A 17,099-nucleotide genomic window follows, 5' to 3' on the forward strand; every position below is an offset into this window, starting at 1 on the left:
TTTAAGTACTTCAAATTACTGCATTAATTCTTAAACTGCATTAAATTTTTAACCTAGTGAAGGCTGCAATACCTGGTCCAAGAACTACATACATGTGGTGGAGCCATGTATGTGTACTTTGAAGAGTATTGTAAATTACCAAACTATTTTCAGAGCTTCAGGTGCTAAAAAAGTGATAAGTGAAGTCTGCACATCACATATAGACATTCAAGGTGTCGTTTCCCAAAAACACCTCAAGTGAGACTACTGCAGTTTGCCATTTATTTCCAAATTTTTAGGGAATTTCAGCTCGTGACCAGCATAGAATTATCAGGACATACTGATTATCAAATGGCAGGATACAAAATTTTATTTAAATACATATTCTTCCTACAAAAATATAGTTAACATTATACCAATTATTTCCTGTAGTTAATTCAATGCACAATCCACAGAAAAGTTGTACAACCCTCTGAACAACACCTGTTTGATTATTCAAGGTATTCAAATGGCAACTAATAAGCAATTTCCACTAAAAAAAATAATAAAATTAAACATACCTTTTGCTACATTAAGGCTAAAACGTGCTAAGTTTGAGACCCCTTTCATATTGGTAAGTTAATCTTTTCTCTGGTGGAGTGTTCTAAGTACTTGCATGAAATACTGACAGTTTTTCCTTCAGTTCTAGTTTCCCTTCAAAACTGACCAGTGTCCTTAATGCAGTTGCAAACCATGTCCTTAATATTCCCCCCAAATGTTCATGTATTTAGTTCTAGTGAACTAGAAATGTACTGTCCTGTTTTGTCCCTGAGATTGCCTGTAATGTCAGTTGCTTACAGTAATATGTAATGCTGTCCATCAGCGACAGAATTTTTTTATACAGAACAGCTTAATCAACAGCATTTTATGGAAGTTTTTAACATAATCAGGTTTTTCATAGCTTCTAATATTTGTTACATAAAGATTTAACAGTTTTTACAAGTTTTTAACAGTTATCTCCACGCTGCCAATACACAGTACTGGATCTGGATTTTTATTTAGTCACTCAGGTTTTTGTTGCTGTTAGGTAAGTCTTCAGACAAGTCTCTAAGAAGTAATGTGTCAAAAATATACTTTTTCCAGTTCTCAGTTTTCAGACATCTTGATGAGTACCTGAAAAAAAAAAAAACAACAAAAAGGCAAAAGCCATAGAACATACCATTTTTCAAAGTGTGCTTTTTCTTACTTCCAAGTATGACTATAGCAACTGGCAGTGATTGCTTTTGACTTATAGGTTCACACACATTCAGATATTTGGTTGAAACTTGCAGGAAAAAGCCAACAAACCACATGTTTATCTGAAAATATTTGCATACATTTATTAGTAGTATCCAAAATATTGGAAAATCCTCCCATGTCCTCTGGTTTGTCGTGACCCAAATTCTACTGGCTGTATTACAGCACTGCAAATAATGGTCAATTATTCCATTTCAACACTTTTTCTATGAAATAAATTCTCATCCACTTGATATCATTTTCCACTTCTTTCACAGAGAATCCAACTCAAAATTAGATAAAGACTAGTGACTATCAATTCTATGCGATAGATGAAATTGAAATCAATCTAATAAAGCTTTTACTAACAGACATACCTCACTCAGTATTGCCCATACAGGGGAATCAGAATTGACTAATAAACGAACAGCCAGTATTTCTCCTACTGACGGATCAATGCTGCCTTCTGCAATTCCATTTTGAAAAGCCCCTACATGAAAAATAGAGCATAATTACAAGTCCCTATTAGATTAAAAGGCACTTACAATGAACTTATGTGAAAGTTCTACATTAAAAAATAACTCTAGAACATGAGGGGAAAATATTTGGAAAAGTTCAAACTATAGCCACTGAAAGGTAATGCTTATAAACAACAAGAAAGAGCTTTCCTAAGAAGTACAGTTGTTCTAAAGAGAGATACAAGGAATCACGTATCAATTCTGATACATTCCTTCAGTAGCTCTACACTTTTTAACTAACCTTGTCAAACTGACAAATGAAACAAATGAAAAACACTCATTCCATGCGCGATATTAGTTTCCTGTGAACTGGCATGTAGAACTGAGAATTAACAGCATTTGGTTTTGGATCTTTCATTAGATTGAAACAACCAAGAGGAAGTGAGGGTAAGATACAGATTAAAGCAAACAAGAAGTGATGATGAACTGAAAGTGGTTCATTAGGAAAAAAGAGCAATTACGTGACAGGATAGAAGAAAAGTGGAAGTAAAGTATGTCTCCCAGTAGTCCATTTTTATTCACATAATGGCATTTTAGCTTAGGTAACAATATGCAACAAGCCTTGGCAGATAACTAGTGAATCTGCAGTTCAGTCAAGCACTGCTCTGAAGGGGAACTTTGTGTGCAAAAATGCAATGAGTTATGCTTCATCATAATCAATATGAACTCCTTTTTCTTTAGCTAAGGCTGCAAAATCCAAACCAGAAACAATTATCCTATTAAAAACCTTGCAGAGGCTGCGTTGCTCTCATTGTTGACGATTGCTATTGATCCCTTCCAACATCAGTCGTTCTGTGATTAGATGCCTTGCCTTTTGGCACCACAGTTAAGGCTCTTCATTCATCAACACAAAATAGGTGAAACATCTCATACTACAACACACAATAGCACAAAGGGTTTCTATTCCTTACTAGTTCCTACCCTGGAGAACTGCATTCGTTATAGAGCTAATGAAATCCTCAAGTGCAAAACATTTTATATGGAAGAAAAAACGTCTGTTTTTCAAGCAACAATAAACTACTTACCTATCTTTAAATATCCATCTTTGGTTGCAGTGTAGTTAAATTTACTTCTGTTGCCAACCAGTACTTTCCCTACAGCTTCCTATAAGAAACAAAAGAATAAAACCTCAGCAGCACTTTCTAGAACATGATCCTCCATGCCAAATATCATCCATAAAATGAAATGATGTATTACATATTGCAGTTGGAAATAAGAGACTTACATCAGCTGGCAACACTTCCACAGTAGTGTCATACAGTATATCACCAGGGTAATCCATATTTCCACTTCTAAAAAAGTATCTGGTTAAAAAAAAAAAAAAAAAAAAAAAAGTGTTTTATTTGGAGTAACTTTATACATTAGAAAAGTTCTAGATAAGTAATATTTTCCTTCTCTGAAGGAAACTTTTAAATACCTTCACTTCAGTTAGTTGTAGGCTAGGGAGAACAGAAATAGGCATTAAAACTTTCTGATGTGTCACCAAACCATACTAGGATATTTTCATTTTAAACAAAACAAGCGTTAAAACCATCTTTCTCTGGAACCACAAATACAAGCATTCCCCCTTTTGAGTGCTCAAAGTCTGAATCAATTCATTTTTCCATGTTTAAACAGCTAAGGAAGTTCTGTCCTCGAATTCATTCCTATCATCCTAAGGAATAGATAAGCTGGGGCTTCTGGAATACAGGGGCACAAAACATCTCAACAACAGCATATACGAAACACCAAGAGAATCCCCCTCTTTATCGACACGGATCAGTTCAGGTGCTCTAAGTAATCCACAGTAGTTGTTAAGGAGCAAAAGCACCACCAAAGCCTAAAATAAGCATTTGCATATGTGAACTGTTGGGGTAGGAGGATCTCTTTGAATGAGAAAAACATTTAAGGTGAAACTTGGTTATTCATAGAGACGTCTTAAGTTAGATGTCTGGCTGTGACCGAAGTGTTTTTATAGGCAGTACAGATGTATTTAGTACAGTCAATGAAACAAATCCTGGATTTGAAATCCTGGAGTTTTAAATCCTCAGTAATCAGGCTATGGTTTATGCAAACAATTGAATTTTGGTGATTTTGAACGGACTCAGTTGTATCCGAACTGTATACATGCACTCTGTCATATTCCAAACCATGTAATACTCACTTTTCTACTTTCAGTGGCTTCAAAAAGGTGAAGCTGATATAGTCCCCAGCCATTGGAGCTGAAGCCCAAAAATAGCCTTTTCCTTCATAAACATTTTCCAAGGTATATTGCTGGTATACTCTTAGACTTGTAGCCAATTTTGCAGGTGGATTGTTATGTGCTTTATGTAGCACACTTCCGCCAAAATCTTTATCCTGTTGGATACAAGAAATGTAATTTCACTCCTAAAAGTATGATGAAAACAGTGCTCCAATTTCTTAAATTACCACGGGTAACTATTCCAGAAAACACTTAAAAAATATACAATCTTTTTTGTGATAGAAAAAGGACATTCATTTCAATGTTATCACTGTGCGTATAAACAGTGAATATACAGATGCTATAATTATGAAATAAACAATAGAGCTTGGCTAAGCAGGTTATCATAACAAAAAGAGAATAGATAGAGCACATATCCACGTCCTGGGCTCACTGTAAAACTCCAGAGGAGCAGATCTCCAGAAGAGATCCTTCCCCACTGGCAGTCAGCTCTTAAATGGGTCCAGGAGAGGTGCAGCCAGGCTCCACCCCTTCTGGTCACACAGGTGAATTGCCTTCTCCTGTGCTCCCAGGGCTGACTCAGTGCTCGCCTCAGGTGATTAATCAGAGGTTCAGGCCGTGATTCAGCAGTTCCCATACGCTGTGATTCAATGTTATTTTGTAAATGGATCAGTAAAAGAAACTTCTCCAGTGTAGGCTATTTTGTGGTTATCTACTATGCCTTCTACCAGAACATTCAATAGCAGAGGCTACCTATACATTCAGTCTGATCTAACACTGATCTTGTGGGTAGTCTGAATGGCACTGACAGAATGGCACCCACAATCTGGTGCTTCAGTGCTCATCCTCATCAAATACCTGGCAGATATACTTGTTTGCGCTCCAAACTCACCATAAAAATCTACTGCAATCAGTAGAATCATGCCTTTATCCTGCCAGTATACTTCTCTTATCAGTAATCCTTTGTATTGGTATTGTTGACTATTCAGCCAAAACAGCCCACCGTAACCATTTATGTTTGTACAGCACATGAAAACTTGTGCTGTGAAGAGGGTTTCTACACATCAGGCTACTCTGACTGATGCAGGTATTTAGATCAGAGACCAAGTATGTTTGTGCAGAAGCAGTATGCCCCATCTGCAATTCAGATGCCAGAACAATATTCTCCCCCAGAACTGTAAGCTAGCATTTCTAGGATATGGAAGTGCCACCTAATGCTGAAGATGCAACGCTCGATACCAAATTGAGAAACAAAAACCAAAACGTAAGCATATAACTTGGAACTATGGCAATCATTTCTTATGCTTACTTTCAAATTTTGTATCTTCCCAGACAGCGATGAATGAAGTCCCATATGCTGAAAGAGAGATGGCTTAGCACGGATACGTAACTTTGCCTTTTCCTTTTCACAGTGTGCCTGGAAAAAAAAAGTGAAAGAGGGTGACATTTTATTTAAATAAAGGAAATGCTAGCTAACTTTCTTAAGGCAATTTCATTATGTAGTTCAGTGTATGGGTTCAGGTCTTTTTTTATCTACATACACGTGAGTAATCCTTAAATTACGAGACATTTTATCTCAAATACACTTTCCAGACATAAGCTCATCATAATTCCACCTGTGGTGCAATGTAGATTTGCAGGCTCAACCACTATTAATTCAGGGATTTATGCATTGTACATCACCAATCACACCTCAAGTGTAAAATACACCTCAGATTGGAAACTGGTGGATTTTTGTAACTGCTTCTGGCAGATTTTGTTTCAACTCTTGGCCTTGCCATATCGTTCTGCTTTGACCAAAACCAATCCTCTTGAGTTAGATTCCGCTTACATTTCTGGTTTGGCTCTGTCTGCTATGTATGAGAATATTATAATGTAATATACTGTACTAAACTCTATGTCACATATCTATCGTTTATCCTAGAACTACATAAAGCCCCTAGATACCGTATTTGTATCCTTGTTTTCCAGTGTAGACACACTTTGTGACATGACGTATACCAGGGAATTAAATAACCATAACTGGTACTAGTTTCTGGGATTCCTGCTTTTCGACTGACAGCTCATCATTTCTTTAAATGTAATTGTTGCACTCTATTCACAAAGGATCATAGTTAGATACAATGAAACATACATCTTACAGTAATTAATAAAGCATAAAGAGAAGGAACAGTGCAAAGAGTTAGAATTAAAGTCCCCAAGACTCTGTTCTGCCTCAAAATAATTGTATGAGTTCAGAACATCATTCAACCCCTCTATATCATAGTTTTCACATATTTAGATTTGAAAGGATAATGTGTTTACCTCTTCAATAAAGTGCTTTCAGTTCTATAAAAGAAAACATGTTACATAAATTACATTGATGCTAGACATTATAATCCTCACTCAACTGACTTAAATGATAAAACACACAGGGGATTTATGGTTCTTAAAAAAGTACTAATTAAAAGTAAAAAAAAACAAAAACCACCTGGAAGGCTCTTAACAGAACCAACTATTTATGTGTGTCCACAGCAGACGTTCAGCAAGACAGTGTAAGAACACAGTACATGCTGACCCTCCCACGAGGAACAGTGTGATCAAGTAGCAACCACTCTCGGCTGCTCCAAAGTGAAAAAGTGTGAGGATTTCTGTCAACTTGCCTTTTCTTCATCTATGGGAAACTCTAGCTTTCAAATCACTGCTTTAATTTATACAGGAGGAACAGCAGCTGGGATCCCTCTCGCTCTTCCAGCCTCCATTTTCTGTATGCATGTGAATAGTTCTAGTTTGTTTCTGTCATTGGTCATTCCTTTGCAGGAGCAGCACAAGACTCACTTGACTTTTTTTTTTTTGCTATGCACAGCAACTGAAATTGAGATCGCAGTAATGAAGTTCACTAGAAATTCAATGGCGGCTTCTCCGCTTTGGTTTTGGCCAGGACAGGCTCACATTGCCTGCCTTTCAGGAACACTGCATTGTTTCAGATATGATTTATATACAGTATGAGGTAGACAAGTCATTTTAGAAATGAAAGCAAAATGTTTAATTTGTAGGAGTTGAGGTCGGTACATGTGAGACACATCTGGAATGCGCGGTGTTAACATAATAATGTCTTTTTTCACTCATCAGAGTTTAAGCAAGAGCCTAAATTAGAGGTACTTAAGGATCGAGACTGAATCTAGAGTAGGATTTCAAAGCTTAATCCTATCTGCACAAACTGGGAATAGAGACTCCTCAGTGGCATTGCTGAAGTGTAAAATCAGGTACCTTCTGCTGTCCCCAAGTTACCTCTGCTATACAGTAAAACTGAAAGCCTGTTATTCAGCTCTCTTGTTATTCAGGCTCCTGTTCTGCACAACTCCCATCTGTTTCTTCTTCCTTATCAATACAAAAATAACATGTGTGCAAAGACGTGGTGTGGGGACTCACTACACTAATCAAAACAAATCTTGAACCTTAAAAATGTAACGGGAGAATTTCCAGTCATTTCTACATGGCATAGTATTGCTGTACAGGAGGAGTGTGAGTAGTGACCAGCATCAAAGGCCAGTCAAAGAATGCAGAAGGACATAAAGAAATACTTAACATATGATCAAATTCACCTGTCATGCTATAAATGGCATCCTTTGCAATTCAACCAACACAGCTGTTTCTTTCATTTTCAGTGAAAAGTACAATTTCATCCTTTCAGTCTACACATTTCCCTCTGTTTTGTTTTGTTTTCAGGCAAAGAGTCAAGTTTTTTCCCAGGCAATTCAAAATTTCAACTAAAACACTTATGCTCTGCTGCTGGAGAGAAAGGAAATTTTATGTAAAATTCAGAACTGTATTTTCAAGATTGTATGCTGTACTGGCTTGCGAAAAGATTAGAAGTAACGTCATTAGAAAGTTATGAGAAATGGCAGTCCGTACAATTTCATGTATTCAGAATTGTCTTTGATGTTGCAGGGTTGTCTAAGAGAGCAGCTGTAGCAGATAGGAGTTTGCACTGGCCTAACATTCTGACCTAACAGGTGTAAAACAACTCCGATATGAAAATCTAAAGTTTTATAAGTCAGTCCTCTCCATACGCCCTAGCGGGCTCCAGCACAGTGCATACTATGCAGACCTGTATCAGCTCTTGAGCTGAGAGGTTTTTATTCTGCTTCTTGAAAATAAACTGTGTTGTGACAGAGACTGAGCATTACTTCTGTTCATAAATGCATAGACATACTTACTGCATCCTTTTCTGGATTGCACACTTTGACCCAGAACAGGTGGTCAAGAAGCCAGTCTATGGGCTTATCTTTATAGAACATCAGAAAAAATTCTACTATAAGTGGCAAGTCTTCCGATTTAAACAGTTTTCCTGAAAGCAAGACAAGTTGGTTATTTCAATATTTTTTATTGCTGCACGGTAAGAATTCAACAGCTTTATGTTCGGGAGTACCCATGGCTATAAACACACAGATATTTAATGGGAGTTTTACATAGGCTTCTGCTTTGGAACTCCATCCCATGCATGAAGACATTCTCACATAGTCAACCAGGTGAGTAGACAAGCACGCAGTTATATCCTGGCTCCAACATAAATTTGCCAGTCGTTTCTATCCTTGTTTCAGATGAAAAACTCTGAGCAACCTCTCAAATCGTCAGGCATACGATTTCAATGGCAATTATATACTGACTATGCCTTTAAAACTCTATCAATATTCATTTAGTTCTCTTGCTATTTTTATTAGCAGATTTTGTTAGATTTCTTTGTTTGACCTAACACTTACAGGTGTTATCACAAGTAAATCGTGTTGTAACCTAAGAAAAAAAAAATGTAAAAGGGAACTTACTACTATAAAAACAGAAAAACAAAAAAGAAAAAAACTTTACCACAATATGGGATGCCTGTTCTGCTCCACAAAGGGAAGAAAATAGATGTTTTACAGATTGTACAAATTCCATTTGTGAAAAGAAGGCTGTAGGAGCATACAATTGTTCTGATACAGAACAAATTGCTTCTTACAAGAACCCAACAACTAGATTCTATGCTGCATTAGAAAGACAGTACCATTGAGGACAGAAAGTAAAAGGCTTCCTGTGGAAGCTTTCCTGAAGAGACATTTAAGTTCTGATATACATGTCCTGCCATATAAGAAATGTAATTCTGAATGAGATCTACTTGAACAGCTCCAAACCAACTGACAACTGCTGAGGCCTTAATACTTACCAATAAATCCAAGCTGGGAGAACTCAAGAACCATCCACTCTTGGGTCTGTTCAGCAGCAAAGTTTTCAATGCTTTGAATGTAATCAGGTTTGGCTATAATATCATCTTCCAGCTGGGAGAAACAAAAACAACAAAGCCAACTGATGGTTTTATTGCTTGCAGAGGAGGTGTTGGAGTTGCCCCATGTGAGTGATAATCACACGATGACTGGCTGCTGCACAGTCTGTAGTGAAGCTGTGCCACACTGCAGTGGATTGCTATTTTGCTTCTACGTATCACTGTTTTGGTATCATTCATTACATACTTACTTCCCGTGATTGCTTCTCCTTCACTTAGGAAAAAAACAAACAAACAACCGTAACGCAAAAAGATAGAGGGTTAAGGAAAACAACAGAGAGTCTGTACCGAAGTTGTACAAGCAGCATAAGTAAACTGTTTGGGAAGAAAAACTTTTAAAGCAGATGGCCTGCGGCTTGACAGATTAGTCCAGGCAGACTCTGTTATACCTAAAAGGTGATGGAGAACAGGGGATGCTTATTGACATGCCAGTGCAACACATTTCAGGGAGTACTTGTCATGGAAGAAGAAACATGCTGTAAAACAGCAGAAATACAAAGAACTTTCAACACGTTGTGAAAGCTGAAGCTGAACACAGCAGCAAAGCCAACTAAAGGATAGTCAGAAAAGGAAAATGGTTCCCATCAAGGAAATGGGAAAAGACTCGGCAGTTTTTGCACTGTTTTCAGAGAAGAATGGGAGATCTGAAAAACAGAAGCTGTGCAGGTTACTGAATCTGCAAATAATGACTCTGAACAAAGAGTTTAGAGGCAAATAAAATAAAGGAAATTAAAAAATAATTTAGGAGAAAGTAAATCAGGACTTGAATGTGGTATGAATGAGAAAAACACAAGAAGAGGAGTTGAAGCCTTCAGGAAAATATTGTTGGAGTGCAGTGTATCGATACAATTAATTTGATCTAACTGCTGTACTTTATTGCTTCTGGCATTCGTCTGATAGCATTCGAATCTGGTTAACAGAGCTAAATTGGTAGAAAATGAATGCTATGGGGAATAAATAGTTTCCTGCTGGTTTTACACATTCAACAAATGCAGCAACAAAAGTCTAAGGGAGCAGGTCCACAGCTTTAAGCTGAATTTTGTCATTAGAGGTGTGCAAGTGTAAGGCTAGGGAGGAAGAAATGGGTCATCAACAGTGAAACAAGAAGGAAGTAGAACAAAATTGAAAGACAAGATGAAGAGATCTGCTTTGATGCTGCCAGCTTATGCTGATGGTAAATTATCAAAAAACAGATGAACTGAGGTCAAAGTTAACTGTTAATAACGAGATCTGAGATCTGAGGTTAGAGTTAAGGAGACAGTTATACAGAAGAGAAAACAACAAAAAAAAACAAACAAACCAACCAAACCACCACTAACACTAAATGTAAAGGGAGGAGAGCAGGGAATCAAGGAGAGTTTCAGAGAATCCTCAAACTGAGTGAATACAAAAAAGGAAAGGCAGAGAGAAAAGTATCTCAAAAATACCTTCATATCTCATAAAAACCTCCATACTGAGAAACACCAGAAGAAAACATACAGAAGAAAAATATAGAGGCTGTAATGCAAAGTGGTTGTGAATGTGTTCTGAACGTAGTTTTGACTAGGGAGAGGTCTGAAATGGCCTCTTCCAGAGCTGACAGCTGAAAGTCGTTATTAGACATAATTTGATCTCCTATGTAAATTTGATCTCTTATGTAGCACATGCTAAAGAAAGTAATTTAATTGTGCTGAGCCCCATGATTTGTGTTCCACTAAGCAAATCTTCTTGAAGAGCGTTTGCCATTGCATAGGGATTTCAGTATCAGTTATTCTTTACAGTAAGTTACATTCTATGCAATTATCTTTAATACACTGCACCTACATTCTACTTCAGATTTTTCTGGTTTCAGCTTACAGCCACTTCTTCACATGCTCTTATCTGCAAAAGGAAGTTATGAAGTGGCTGTACACAGCTTCATCAGGAAGTTGGAGATAAAAACTGTCTAGTTCATTTTGCCCAATTGCCATCAAAGAGTATGCCTAAGAGAAGTTAGAATAAAGAAGCAACAAGAGCTGTAGCATATAAGGGAAGTGTAGGCATCCGACAGGAATGCATCTTCCTTTCTAAATTATAATGTATTTTTCTGTTTGAATCACCATTCAACAAATCTAAAGATTGCTAAGCTGAAAAATCTCACTCTCTCATTTTCTACAGAAATAGTTGATTTATTAAAATCCTGTTTTTTTAGTATAAAGAAAATGTCAGATAAAAATACACTTTTATGAAAATTATTCAACTTAAAGCTCTACCAAATAGGAGGCTTGACTTACAGCCTACATATCTCTATATGTTGTATGTAAAGACACAATGCAGCTCTCCAGTCTCCCTGAGGAAAACCTTATGAAGCAAAAAAAAAAACAACAAACAAACAAAAACCCACCTTAGCAGTAATTCAATTAACGGAGCCCCAAGTTTGTAACAGATTTTAACTAGGGATTCTAATTGTTTTAAAGTTTTATGTTTGCTCACGTGAACATTGATAGAAAACACCTCCCTACAATTGCTGCAAAAATGCTTTCATATGTAAAATGTTTCAGAATGAACTCAGTCTACAGGAACACAAAGAACAAATACAGCTCCTCACAACTAGTCCTGGATCTGGATGCCAGATTTTAAGCTATGCTAAAATCCCATGAACTCGTCTCTGATATTACTGAAGTGTCTCAACTGGCCCTGGTAAATTTCAGGAAATATAGTGAAAACCATTGCTTCAAAATGTTCTTATCTTATCAAGAAAACTTCAGCATAATTTCACTACAACCAAACCAGGTATGTCTTCATCTGAACTTCCTGGGTTGAAAACTCGCTTCTCAGAATTGCCACTATTCCTGTTGTTTGTGTGTTTGTTTTTTTGTTTTGTTTTTTGTTTTTATCTCATGGGTTCTACAAAAGCTGCCTAAGTCACAACAGTGTTCTACAGCTTTGTCACTGTGGAACGCAAATCTAGAATGACGGCTAAACAGAAGCGTGAATGCATGGGGCTCTTATTAAAATCTAACACTAAATCATCTGGTGAATTAATACATACAAACCTGCTGCATAACCTTGTCACCGGCGTCTCTACACTGGAATATTTCCTTATCTGGAAAAGTCATCTAAGGTCTTTTGGTTCTTCACGATTTGGGCTATAACCTGGACTTACTACCATTATCCTGCACCACATGAAAATACTCTAAATTCTGACTCTCTTTACCTAATGCTTCAGTTACTTTATCATCACATGTCATGGAGGTACAAATAGATTTAATGAAATAATGAACTACGTAGCTGCAAGATATATGTATACAAACACAGAAATATATAGATGTTTCTAAAGAACACAAAAAACACACAGGAAACGACATTTTTATTGAAGCCTTACGAAACAAATAGTCAAAAGTTAATAATCAATAGAGATGTATTGCAGCTGCTTAATGATCATGTGAACATACCTGTAAATAAAATGTTCCCTTAGGTTGAGCATACAGCATTAAAAAGCTATAATCCAAATTCTGTTTCGTTCTCCACCTAAACATAAGCAGTACATTCTGAAAATCTTCTTGGGTAATTTCCAAAAGTTATTTGTATAGTAAAAGCATTAGAGCAACAAAATCATAAGGTTGAGTATTCTAACTCATTGATAAGTGAACAAGAAGAAATCAAGTAGTATTTTTGATCTAAAAATTTCCTTTTAATTGGTGTAGGAATCAGCAAATAATCTGAATTCCCCATATAATTTGATAACTAAGCAAAACATTTAAATCTGTATCAACTCATCTTGAAACTAAATGTTCTAAATATTTAACAAGTAGATTCATTCCAAATGACTTAAGGAGCCTACTCATTACATTATGAACAGTAGAGGTCAATACACAGTTATTATTTAAAGATCATTCACAGCATTATAAAACTGAGCGCTTTTACTGATCAAGAATAGAGAAGCAGGTAGGCAAAAATTTCTGATTCTGAAAAAAAAATAAATCATTTTCTGATTTAAATGCAAACACAGATTTTTCTCTGTGAAGTACAGCATCTCATTTTACCAAGGGAGGAAGCTGATACTCAATATTCAATGCCAAGTATCAGTACATAAAACAATTAACATCAAAGTGCACTCCCAGTGTACCTGATTCAAAACTAATCATACCTGAAACTTAAGTACATAAGAATGCTTATGCTCTGGAAAACAGAAGGTTTATCTATAAATCCCTTATGCTTGCTGAGTTCAATCAACCTAAACTCTGAGTACTGCACACCTCTTGCTGCACTGTTTATGTAGCTCCTAGGCACACTACTTCTTTTTTGCATAAATTACAGTTATTGTTGGTCAAAAGAAAATTATTTTCCTCCAGTTGATCAATTTTGTTAGGTTATAATCCCAGCTTTAGTGAATTTGAATGAAATCCCCAGAACTTAAATCATTAACGGTACTAAGAAATGTCCATAATCACAAGTTAGGTCATTAATTAAACCCCCATTAATTGTCACTAGTTATTAAAGGAGCCACATGGGCCTTTCTTTCTGCATTCTCAGATCTTCTCCCTTGTTTGTTAGATAAAATATTTTTTGTATTTTGTTTTTCCTTTATCACTAGATTATCTAACCTATCATCTCTTGGCATTATCAGCTCTAAAACCTACGGGATGCCCAGAGACAGGACACTGGCTGTCACTCTGAAGTCCATGTACAGCATTAGCTCTTCACAAGAACTCCTTGCATAATGGTTTAAATAAATAAATTAGTACATAAATGGAGGGGAGGGGGGAAGGGAAGAGTACACTTGAGGTCCATTAGCTCTGAAATACAAAAACCATATCACCTCAAACAATACTGACTTTTGAATAATTTTCCACTTTATACTCTTAGAAAAGAGCTCTTAGGTTTTATTGAAGCTGTCTTACCTTACTCTGTCCTCCGAATCCCCAAATGTTTTCCTCAGATTGGAAAGATCTGGATAATAAGAAGCAGGAGGAGAAATAATCTCTAGGACTCCAGACTGCACCTCTCTGGGGAAGCTATGAAGAAAAATTTAGAGAGACTGCTTTTTTCAAAAAGATTTTTGACTGTAACCACACACAGTGGCTCCCAAAAATTGCATCTGCATCTCCAGAAGTGGAATTCACAAATCTAGCAAAGAACATAATCACACATATTGCCAGGTAGCGGCATTAGGAACTAAGATGAGATCCTTGATAACCACTAGAACATGCAGTACAGTATCTCTCTCAAGTAACAGAAAGCATGATAGAGAATTTTGAATTGGAAATCATATAATTTGAATTGGAAATCATATAAAAATGTAGCAGTAATTAACAATGAAATTCACTACCTAGAATTACAGGCAACTGTGCAAGAACTGCCATGTTCCTTACTCTTCCTCAATCTACTTTTACATTCCAACCAAAATGACACTGCCTTTAATGGAGGTCTGGCATGGAGGTTTAGGTCTCAGCTCTATTCTCCATTTTAAAAGTCACTGAAAAAGCATGTATCATCTCTTGCTTTCTTTCAGATAACTGCAGTTCAGAGCTTTCAGCCTTACCTGTGCTGTGACTGTTAGCTACGCTACACCGCTTCTTAGAAAGCAGCTTTCATCAGACCAAGTGAATCTACCAATGAATGCATTCTTCTACCCAAGCACTGTGTTTTAGTAGTGTTCTTCTCAAGCTGCTCTAAGGTTTTTCACAGCCGTAAATGTCTACGTGAAGGAATGCAAAGTAAAACTGCACTAGGATACGAGCCTTCATTTGTTAATGCTAACGTTAATTTTGCATGGCTAAGAATATCCATCTCATGTTACCCATCATCATTTAGTAGTGCTCCACATTACGTTATAATCTGATTGCTGCCCCAAATCCACTGCCTTCATGAAATAGGGGCTAACAAGGAAACAGAACCACCCAGAAAATATGATAAATATCAGGACTGTAGGGCTATGAAGTCAGGGGGGACTGAATACATGTAGCCCCAAGTGCTTTCAATTGTATCATTAAATTTACAGAGAAACGACTTAGGTTCAAGTAAATATTTGTCAAGAGACTTGAGCTGAGACCTCATTTGATTATCTAAAGCATATTTATAAACACAAAAAGGAAAATAAACTAATATACAACCTTGTGCTCTGAATTTATGATACACATACTAAGACTGCACCTTTGTCTCATTTCTTAGCGGTTCCATTTCAGTATGGTAGTGTTATAATCTATTGCTGAAATGCTCTAATTCTTCCCATAAAAGCTCAAAACTTGTCTGTCAGCTGCTGAATGTTGCACTGCACAGGGCTTACCTGGTTTTAACACTCTCTGCAACACCGTTAACATATTCTGCATTCACCTAAAAAAAAGAAGCGGGCTTTCATTTCAAGTCACTCAGTTTTGTATTAAGCATTAAGCAACATTTTGTAGGAAATATTTACATGAAAACATTTCTATTCTCTAATTTATTTCATTAGAAGCAAGAGCAATATGTTACACTTGTATTGCCACTACAGGGCAGTATGACATTTTGTTTGTTCAATACTTCTGCAGACAGCCAAGCTATTTTCTGCAGAAACTATTCTACAGCTTTCACTTACACCAGAAAAGCACAGCTGTGTAACTGTCACTAAAAGGAATTATTTGGGGTTAATCATCCAAATATCATAAAAGAGGCCTGTGGCTGTTGAAAAAAGTTGCCTAAGTAAGATTTTATAAAGCTAACAACACTTAAAATGTTTATTTGGTTTCTTCTTAGTATGACAAACTTATGGCTCTTAGTCTGAAAACTTTGAGGATATACTTGTTCGGTGCTCCATGAAATTAACAGTTCTGCTATGGAAAAACACATCTGTTAAATATGAAGCTGCTCCAAAAGTAGTGCCTCCCATTTTATTGTGTTGGCCCATGGCATCAGACACGGATGTTGGTGGTATGGCAATAGAGGCTGAACCTTCCCACCAATATTCCATTACGTGTTGTTGCTGTGCAACAGATGGCAGTAGGGAGGCGCTCCGACAAAACGGTATCTGATACAGAAGGGTGTATGAACCAAAAGGATGCTGCCAAACTCCCCCATAAGGAAAAAACTGCACATTCATCACTGCGTGCTGAACGTTTACGGAGACTAAGCAGTAGATGGTGGTGGGTGGTGCGTTTTCAGCAGTGGCGACAGCAGGTCGCCTCCACTGGTGCAGATGTTTATGAGAATGCATTGCTAATGGTGGGACCTATGCTGAAAAACAGGGTTTTGTAGCTGAGAATTTTCTCCATCCAATAGTGGTATTGAGTTCCTTGTTATAGTTTCCATGGAAATAAATAGGAGGCATTACTTTTGGAGTGACCAACATACAGTATGCAGTGCCGAATTTAATGAATGTGTTCCCAAAGCAATACAATACCTGTCTTAGCAGTTAAGATATTTTTTTTCTCTGTATTACAGAAGTGATGATTACCAGCTATACACCAAAACTGTAGTAAGTGGGGAAAAAAAATGTGATAAGAAAAAAAAGCACACCAGCACTTTCAGGCAGTAAATTACTCTGAGTTAATCCATGATGTAAACATTCACCTTGATCTTTGGAAGCTTTGTGGAAATAAGGAAGGTGTGCATTCATGATCAATGAACACATCTGCTCTTTTCCCATAACTACATGTTCTTATCACCTCTCATATCAGTACAGTTCACCTGTTGCAATATACTGCATGGCTGAAAAATGAAAGTTGCATGAACCTGACTTTGGGGATGAGAGAAAGGGAAGAGACTGACTCTTGCAGTAGCAGTTTAATCTTCAATAAGCTGAATTGGACTGTTAATAAAACTTAAGCTACTGTTTGTTAAAAAATGCACTTTTAGAACTGTCCACAGTGAGAAACTGTACAATTTCTGAAGTTAACTCTTAAAAAAACAAATAACTCTCTGAAGGACTGTA

The 17,099-nt window shown here is 36.8% G+C and overlaps 1 protein-coding gene across 3 annotated transcripts in view; it reads right to left on the reverse strand.

Annotated features, from left to right (window-relative positions):
• Positions 1-323: 323 nt before the first annotated feature.
• Positions 324-17,099, reverse strand: part of MGAT4D (MGAT4 family member D) — a 32,266-nt gene continuing 15,490 nt past the window's right edge. For all 3 annotated transcript variants that reach the window (XM_085222107.1, XM_085222106.1, XM_010709510.4), the window contains exons 5-15: positions 15,480-15,526; positions 14,095-14,208; positions 12,646-12,721; positions 9,116-9,227; positions 8,133-8,263; positions 5,243-5,350; positions 3,895-4,088; positions 2,977-3,055; positions 2,777-2,855; positions 1,611-1,723; positions 324-1,131 (exon numbers count right to left, since the gene is read on the reverse strand). In XM_085222107.1, the coding sequence (XP_085078233.1) occupies positions 1,105-1,131; positions 1,611-1,723; positions 2,777-2,855; positions 2,977-3,055; positions 3,895-4,088; positions 5,243-5,350; positions 8,133-8,263; positions 9,116-9,227; positions 12,646-12,721; positions 14,095-14,208; positions 15,480-15,526 (1,080 nt within the window). In that variant the 3' untranslated portion in view covers positions 324-1,104. The remainder of the gene's footprint in view (positions 1,132-1,610; positions 1,724-2,776; positions 2,856-2,976; positions 3,056-3,894; positions 4,089-5,242; positions 5,351-8,132; positions 8,264-9,115; positions 9,228-12,645; positions 12,722-14,094; positions 14,209-15,479; positions 15,527-17,099) is intronic.

The sequence above is a fragment of the Meleagris gallopavo genome, chromosome 4 (genome assembly GCF_905368555.1).
Source record: "Meleagris gallopavo chromosome 4, MGAL_WU_HG_1.1, whole genome shotgun sequence".
NCBI lineage: Eukaryota > Metazoa > Chordata > Aves > Galliformes > Phasianidae > Meleagris > Meleagris gallopavo.